Source organism: Silene latifolia, chromosome 9, assembly GCF_048544455.1.
Source record: "Silene latifolia isolate original U9 population chromosome 9, ASM4854445v1, whole genome shotgun sequence".
Lineage (NCBI taxonomy): Eukaryota > Viridiplantae > Streptophyta > Magnoliopsida > Caryophyllales > Caryophyllaceae > Silene > Silene latifolia.
The window spans coordinates 144582332-144591342 of NC_133534.1; the positions used below are offsets into that span (position 1 = coordinate 144582332).

Genomic DNA, 9011 nt, shown 5'->3' on the forward strand with positions numbered 1-9011 from the left:
AAAAACTCTCAATTAGCAATTATATATGTAATTATGTAAAACATACAAATAACTAAAAAACATAAATTTTGTGATGAAGATAAGTCAGGTTTAAATATATTTGTAACCGATATAAAATTTGATATTTTGTAAATGTATCATTATTTTAGCCTATTTGAGTAATTTTTAGTAATTAGATTCTATTTGAACGTTAGGAGTAATCATTGCATATAATAGCACCAATTTTATTTTTGATCAAATACTTTATAATAAATATTTTATAACAAAAATTAAGTCTCTGTATTATATATTCAAGATTGATAAAAATTAGTTATATAGATAGATGTATTTAGCCATACTGTTATTAAACACCTTTAAAACATTTATATGTTCATTCAAAATGAATTATTTCCATTTTCCACTAATTACTCATAGTTGATAAGTTCAGCCCACTTTATCCTGTATATGCTTTCGGAAATGATTACACCCGTGTAATTGGAAAAAAATTACTTGAAAAATGATTTTCAAAAAAGCTCCTATAAAATTTATATTTGGATTGCTATTATAGTTGTTCATAAGTTAACTATAAAATCAACTAAAATATTTTTAAAGAAAATAGGGAATACGTCATATTTTATTTTAAATTCATTTTTATTATAGGAAGCTTTAAATTTGTTGCCATATTTGTGTTTTGAACTTAGTTGTTTCATTAATTGACATGTCATCTTGAGATCAAATTTTGTAATGCCATGTCAGCGGCTTTGGCTTTTGCATTAGATAAATATATGATGATGATGATGATGATACTAGCTAGTGATTATTACTTGCAGTTTTTTGGTTGATTATAATTTTATAATTTTATTATTATTTTTTTACTATTTTTTGCGAGTAGCACTACCACAATATTATTGTGGCCCTATTTGTCAAGTCATTTAAAGAAAGGTTATTGAACCAAAATTTCAGTTACCTTATTTTTGTGCTATTGTTTAACGAGTAACTTATTTAACCAAATAAAATAGTCACAATAAAATACTGCCTAGCGTAGATAGCTAATATTATAAAAGTAGCTTATTTTTTTTAAAAAAATATTTGTTATCTTTTCCCTTAGTTTATCAAACAATTTTTATATAATCAATTTCTGCTACTTTCGACTATCATCAGCTCGCTTTTCAGCCTTTCACGTGTCAGTTTTGCAGCTAATTTTACCAAATTGAACCTGTATTTGATATTGATTTCGCAAAATTTCTCTTACTTTCAACTTGTCCATCAAATTATTTATCAATGATTTTTACATTTGCTCGAGGATTTTTTTCTCCGTGATGAAAGTACTCATGTCCTTGTTTCTTATTAATCCCCTAATTTAATTCATTGTTAACATTTACTTTTGGGTGGTCAAGGCAACATTTTGACTATATTTTGCTTTATTTATATATGATTTTTTTTTTACAAAAGATATAATTTTTTATGAAAAAAAAAAAAGAACAAATCTAAATATGTTAGTTTCATCCTTAAAATTTCAAAGTCAAAGGTTTACCTGAAAAATAGAAATTGTAAACAAAACAAAAGGTGTAGCCTCTAATCTCTATGAGGAATGTAATCTGGAAAAGAAGTGTACAATATATACAACTTTTGCTTATTCCGGATTCCCTCTACCGTTAGCTAATGCATTTCTCCGGAAATTCAGTGACCATAAATCCGTAATGGTTAGTTGTTTCCGTCTACAAAAACAATTAGTCTTATAAGAGGCGGTGTCACATTAGTGAAATATGAGGCCAACTCATTCAAAACAATAAAACTTTACAAACTAACCACCTAAAACCATATAAAAAAAATCAGAGAATAATTATCCCAATTTTTAGGTTAGTCTGAGGATGGTCTCTTATGAGAATTTGTGCCATGAATTGTAACAATGACTCCTACTGCGTTCATTTTGTAGCAAGATTCTGGTAATATGTGGTTAATCCCACTGATGGTGGTGCTCTTATTCCTCGTGGGAAGGCGGACCGCTCAATAAATCCTGTAATAAGACGAAATAGATAACGCAAGTATGAATAAAGTATATACGCAAAACATTATAATTTAGTTTTGTATGAAGATTTGGTCTTTCAGAAGTGGGATTTTATGTACTTACCTGGCTCACTGTCGCTTGGCTTCGGGATGTAGAACGGTAACCCTCATAACCACTGGCTCCACCACCACCGCCTCTGAACATCATGGCATCCAAGCTCTCCTCAGCAAGGTTCCTTAGCCTGCACAGCTCTGGCAACACAACCGTTCCAAGGTCTGGCCTATCTCTCCGCCTCAACTCTGCACATTTAACGCTCATTTTGGCAAAGCTCAACACTTCGTTAACAGGCCAGTCAGGTACACTTGGGTCTAACATATCCTCAAAAGTACCTCTTTCTAGGGCTCTCTCTACATGGTGAGCCAAACCCATGGGCGATTTCCCTGTTACTATTTGCAATAGCATTATACCCAGAGAGTATACATCTGATTTCACTCCCAGCATACCTGTTTGTTGATATTCGGGGTCTATATAGCAGAATGTACCAGCAGTTGAGGTCATTCTGTATTGTGTTACATCATCAGCCATAGACGGGGGAACTAGCCTTGCTAGACCCACGTCACTAATCTTGCTCACCAAATTTCGGTCTAAAAGGATGTTGGCCGGTTTTAAGTCTCGATGCACTAAGGGTTCTGGTTTGGTTTGATGTAGGAATAAGAGTCCGGTGGCTATTTCTGCCGCTATACGAAACCTGTGCTGCCACGAGAGTGGAGGAGTTCCGCCCCGACAAAAGAGCCGATCCTCGAGGCTTCCATTGTGCATGTACTCGTAAACTAGACAGCCGTACTCTGGACAAGCCCCTAAAAGGAGAACCATGTTTGGATGCCGAATACAGCTGAGTACTTCAACCTGCAACAAACAATTTGAGCATTATCTTTTCTTTTCATAAAGAAAAACCCTGCGTAATCTTATTGTAAGAATGTTCCATACAAAATTTCATCCTCCTAAGTCCTAACAAGCTGTATTTTTAATAGTACGAGAGATCTAATTGAAAAGACTATTCATGGTTTAGTATACAAACCTCTTGTTGAAACTGTGATCTTCCTTGAGCTGCATCAGGACGGAGCACTTTAACAGCAACTAACGTATGATCCAAGTAACACCTAAACACGGGACCATACCCGCCTTCTCCGATCTTTCGAGATTCAGCAAAATATTCAGTAGCAACTTCTATCTCATCAATGGTGTATCTTCTGTACCTTACAACACCACTAGACATAACATCATGCGATTTGTTACGATTTTCTGAATCCTTTAATGCTTTCATCTCTAAGCTAATTCTCTTCCTTGATTCGAGTTCTGCAATTCTTTTATGTGCTTCTGCTGATTCCATGGCCGCCTTAGATTTAGCTCTCTCCTTTTCTAATATTGTTTGTGTCGATTCCTCGGAGTTTTGAATGTCTTCATTTCTACGCTCCTCTTCTAGCTTCCATCTTTGAAGCTCCATTGCCTAAAATTAAAGATTAAGCATCAAGAATTACTACCATAACCAAGATTGTCATATTATAATTATACTGTTGAATATTACGAATTTATTATGTTGAAAAACACCTTTTGCTTTGCCGTTAGAGCTTCCTTGCAAGCGTTACTATACATATCCATTGTTTGCCTTAGCTCGAGCCTCAACCGTCTCATTTCAGCTTCCACAGCATCATCCTGCGATTTTTTTTTTTCGACAAATGATCAGTTTTCAATCTTCATGTATCTTCAGCATCATCCTGCAACTGGATGGGTTAGTTTAGGAACTGGGTTCTGTGGGGTCAAAACCACCATTCTGGTTGGTTCACGTCTTGTTCAGATCGTTAATTGGTTGGTTCAGTGATGGGCAAGGTCATATTCTATTCCTGTCATGATTGGGTGATGCGATGTCAATGCTGGTTTGACCTCTTCAGAATATTGTTAAGCAAATTTATTATCGGGGCCATTAGCTTGTTCGGGTCACTATCGAGTCATGAGCTACCTCAAGTCGAGTTTAAGTGGGACAAATCCTGTTATTGAGTCATCATGTTTTATGGTTCTCTTGAACTGTGTTTTATAAGCTAAATGGTTCTCAGGGTCCATCAATTGGTCCCGCTCTTAAGTAAGTTACGAGTCACCTTAGGTAGAGGTTATTTTGAGTCACCATCTTTTGGGTTCTCTTGGATCTAATTTCAGACTTTTCGATCCAGGATAAATCTTTTATGCATTTTATTTTTAATACCCCATTTACACTGTTCGGCCGCATATCCCCTCAAGAGTATGAGAATGAACAAAATATGGAATATTTATAGCATTTTACAAGTTCTCACCATTGCTTGTGGTTGTATATTTGACCAATGGATACTGGAGTCCTCATTTGAAGAAACCGTGGAGAATTCTGGACTGGATAGTATGTCAACAGACGACTTGCGACGTGCTGTCTCGTAAGTATAATCAGTGTTGTCAGAGCTAGTTGATTGCCTGTTAGAGCCAGGAGGTTCATATAGTGGAGGAAACATTCGATCCACACTTGATCTTCCGCTGCTAACAAATGATATGTCTGTGTCTATGGCCATTATTTCGCCATATGATTTCACATGTGGATGCCTCCCTCCTCGACCGAATGGTGACCTGTTGATAACATCTAATTTTCTCAGTCTTTGTTTATTTGGATAGAGCTTAAACAGTCGAGATCATATTAGTAATGGAGTAACCAAAGGCAAGCTAACTATCCCTCATGAATATAAGTTTTGTATTACACAAAAGGTTATTTGGTATCCAGCCGATTAGGACTTGAAAGGTGATAAAACTATCCCTCTCCGAGGAAATTAAACTCAAGATCTCCCCTATAAAGTGTTGGGGGTACACCTCAAGGCTCAAACGTGTGTGAGTTGAATAGCTATGACATGGGCATAGTATGGAACTTCTCATCTTTCACATGACCTATAACACGAATGTTACATTGGCAATTGTCATAATTTAGATCTATGGCATACCTGAATTCAATGTCATCAATCCTGCTCGAGGGTGATTCAGCTGGACTAGACTTTTCTGGCCCTAATGAATGACAAATAAGGGGCTAAGGCATTCATTAGATAAAGCCACAATAAAAAGGAAAGCATAGGATAGGAATGTAACCTTTTCTAGTGGGACTACTACTTGGTTGATTTAAAATTTGGCTGCGAAGTTGTGTAAAAGATGGAGCAGGACGAGCTGCAGACCTCATTGATGAAATTTTGCCTGCTTTTGAAATCACATACACAGTGCAGAAATCTGGGGCTGATTTTGATATAGTTGCAGGGTTATCTGCCTTGTTAAATCTACTGTCATAACATATAGTCTCTAGTCAGAGAAAATTCTACTGCTATTGAAATCTATTCTCGTCAGCCACCCACTCGCTCCCGGCTCCACCAATACACTTATCAGTTGCAAGGGTAAGGAGCATCACCAAAACATTTTGGCTGACCCATAAATCAAGATAAATATTGCGAATAATATAGTTGCTTCACGCTTGAAAGATGTAGTAGTAAATATAGTTTGGTGAGCCATTCACACTTCACAGAAAAGGAGTCCTAAAATGTTCTGTCATTTGATGAACCGTGGAAGAAAGTCTGACTGTCGAATACGAAAAAGCTCAAACGTACCTAAACAAGGAGCCTTTTGAAGCAGAACCCATGATTAAGACTTCAATAGCAGCTTGACTAACAAACTCTACCAATGCCTTAGTTACTTCTGTATCTTCAAGCACAATATCGCGACATTGTATCTAACAACGGGATTCACCATATAAAAAATTAAGGAATGCATTAAGCATTATTGTAATAGAACATCCATATATAAAGCAGTATAACTTAAGAATGATACTTCTTGCTCTATTTGTTTTCTTGATTCTATGACATCAAGTAAAGTGCATGAGTACCTACATCTTTCCGAGTACAAAAACAACGAAATGGGAGGAATAAATCTTTTGTTTGTTGATCCCAGTTTCTTCCTGTCAAAGTGAAGACAAAGTATAAGGTATTCAAGTACGACTCCTTGACCAAGGTCATTTGAAATATCATTACCATCGTTTGCTTCACATTTCAGTTGGACACTCGGACCATTATTACTCTATTTACTTCCACATTTCGACATAATACAATATTTTGACTCTGTTTAAGCTAAAACTATGACATTCCTTCCATCCCAATTATTTGTTTACCGTTTTTTTATTACTCCATATTTTTGAAGGATATTTTAATAAAAGCTAAAGAAGTGATGGGAAGAAAAATGTATTTTGTTAGGTGAACATACACTCAAAAAAACATAGCTGAGTCGGGTAACGTGGGTCTGTACTGTATAGTAAGGTTTGAGCTAAAGCGTAAATACTAATATCAAAATAAGGAGTATATTCTAGAATTTGATTCATTAGAGGACCTCCAGGCTCTAGTTTTGGGAAGTATCAAGATCAGATTGGATATTTTGATATAGCATAGAGGATATGTAAAATGCTAAATCTTGATATCACACTATTGATATAAAGAAAAAAAAAAAAAAAAAATTACCATTAATAACAATAGAGGGAGAAGGAACTTGATTTTTGACTTTAACATGAACAAGCACCACAATTTGGCCTCTTTGTAATAGATTATCAATTGCCCATTTAAGTGCAATTTGACTCCCTTTATCTCTATCAATTGCAACTGCTATTAATTGATTTGAGGCATCCTTCTTCTCTAAACTGTCTTTTGAAAGCCACATATTTTCCCCTAATTATATTCAGAAATAATATGTATAACCTACAATATTTGGCCTATTAATCTTCTAATTTCCAAACAAAAATTATGCATGATTTCTATTGCGTCTTGGCTTCCTTTTGAAAATCCAAAACTTTAAATTTCATTGTTTTCCTCCTAATTAATCAAATCACGCTTTTCCCTCAAAATTGTGTGTAATTATTTTCCTTTTTGTAAATGATTTTGATACACTTAATTTTCAAAAATTTTAAGAGAGACAGAAAAATAATACCCATCAACTTCTTTATTTCCCTTCCTCTATTATTTTTCATCTGTGAAAATCCAAGCAAACCTTAAAAATAGCCTACTTTCTTTCATTCCCACATATATTATAATCTCCACTCTTTGGTATTTATTCACCTTCTATCTTCCTCTCATGCTGCCTACATTATATCCTCATTAAAACACTTTTTTATTTTCTTTTTTTTTTGTTACACCTACACCTACTAGAAAACTGAGAGAACAAGAGTTAGCTCTTCTTTTACTCCAACCATAAAGTTGGGGATTCGATTCTCGGGCCCGCGTTATAAATACGTTCATTTAAAAAAAATAGTTTAAGAAACTGAACTACCTACTCTTTCAAATCTTGTTCCATAATTCATACTTGTAAATTAAAATCTATAGATACTAAACATAATTTATGATTCTTTTAATAGCCTGAGGTGATAAATTAAAATGTTAAAGGCAGTTTCAAATTTCATTTTTTTTTTAAAAAACTTAATTCATGAGTACAAAAAATAGTGTATGAAAACAGAAACTTCAGGGAAGTTCGAAAAGGAACAAGCTTAACTTCAGCTTAGTTAAGTTAAATTATTACCGAGTACATTATTTTGTGTGAATTTAAGAAAAGTTAATAAACTGGCAAAATGATACTTCATCTATCTTCTCTGTCACATTCCTCATGTGCGCAAACTTCTTATATGTGTTATTGCCTCCATCTCAATTATATTGTCCTACTTTCTATTTTGGATTAATTTAAGAAAAACTAATAAAATGTCAAATAATAATGAGTAATATTAGGATGGGGGGAGTTGTGTTAGGGATGGCAACTGTGGCTCAAACCGAACCGAAACCAACCCAAACCGAAGGAAAAAAAATCCGATCCAAAACCAACTTTTAAAAACGCATATCCGATCCACTATTTAAATACTCATATCCAAATTCATTATTTTAAAAACCCGAATCATATCTAAACCCGATTCATTCACACTCGAACTTGATTCAATCAAATATTTTAAATATTTAGGTTTTATTAAACGTGAAATTCCAATTTTATCATGTAATATAGAATATTTTATATAGTTAAATCAACTTTCGGACCGGATTTTGAATTATAAGGTGGATCGGGTATGGATTTGGAGCGGATATGAATTTGGAAAAAAGTGTAATGTAATGGATTATGTATTAAGATAGAAATTAAATTTGTTATGGAGGGAGAAAGCTTGAGAGATTCCCTGGAATTCAACAATGGCTCGAAAGAAAGGTAATCTCAAAATCAACATAATTCATCAATCTAATATTACTAATAATTCACAAAAATCCAAAAATATTAGTTCATCTGATAATAATAATTCACAAAATAGTAGTAGTATTCCAAATATTAATAATTCGAGCGAGGTTTCATCTCAGGAGATTGGGTCTACAAGTCAAATAAATGACAATCCGATCATCCCGGAGATAGAGATTCACGCGTTTGATCTGAACAAAGAGATGAATCCTTCACAGGAGGAATCTGATGGTACTGAGGATAACTGGGAACAAGTGGCTACTTCGAGGCGGAAATCAACATCATCGATTGACTCAGACAAGGTAAAACTTAAATTGGATTTTGATGATGTTAAACAAGAGCTTGATTACTGGACAACTTCAGTGTATTGCTATGTTTTGGGTGTGAATCCCTCGGGACACCTTTTAGGGAGTTTTGTACGTAGAACTTGGAAATTCCATGATATTATCAATGTTGCTTATCTTTCTAATGGAATATGTCCGGTGCGGTTCACTAATGAAACTACCAAACAGACTGTGCTGCGTTTAGGACCTATATTTTTTGCTAACAAACCTCTGATTGTTAAGGAGTGGGTACCTGACTCTAAGATGACTAAGTCTAAGATTGATGTGGTTCCCATATGGATACGATTTTATGGGCTAGATCTCAAGTTTTGGGGATTAGCTTTGAATAAAATTGTTAGCCTAGTTGGGAAACCTATGAGACAAGATACTGCTACTCAGAGAAA

General features: G+C 34.5%; 1 protein-coding gene across 2 annotated transcripts; it reads right to left on the bottom strand.

Moving 5' to 3' along the window:
* Nucleotides 1-1548: 1548 nt before the first annotated feature.
* On the bottom strand, nt 1549-7077 carry LOC141600125 (U-box domain-containing protein 35-like). 2 transcript variants are annotated; one of them, XM_074420308.1, is made up of 10 exons: nt 6547-7077; nt 5926-5993; nt 5647-5768; nt 5141-5325; nt 4999-5059; nt 4333-4633; nt 3596-3700; nt 3066-3494; nt 2111-2893; nt 1549-1996 (listed from the first exon to the last, which is right to left on the bottom strand). In XM_074420308.1, exons 1-10 carry the CDS (start codon nt 6740-6742, stop codon nt 1961-1963), a joined length of 2286 nt encoding a protein of 761 aa, XP_074276409.1. In that variant the 5' UTR covers nt 6743-7077; the 3' UTR covers nt 1549-1960. The 2 variants fall into 2 exon arrangements, with proteins under 2 accessions (XP_074276409.1, XP_074276410.1); XM_074420309.1 differs by having other exon boundaries at nt 5141-5322; nt 6547-6920.
* Between the last annotated feature and the right edge of the window lie 1934 nt (nt 7078-9011).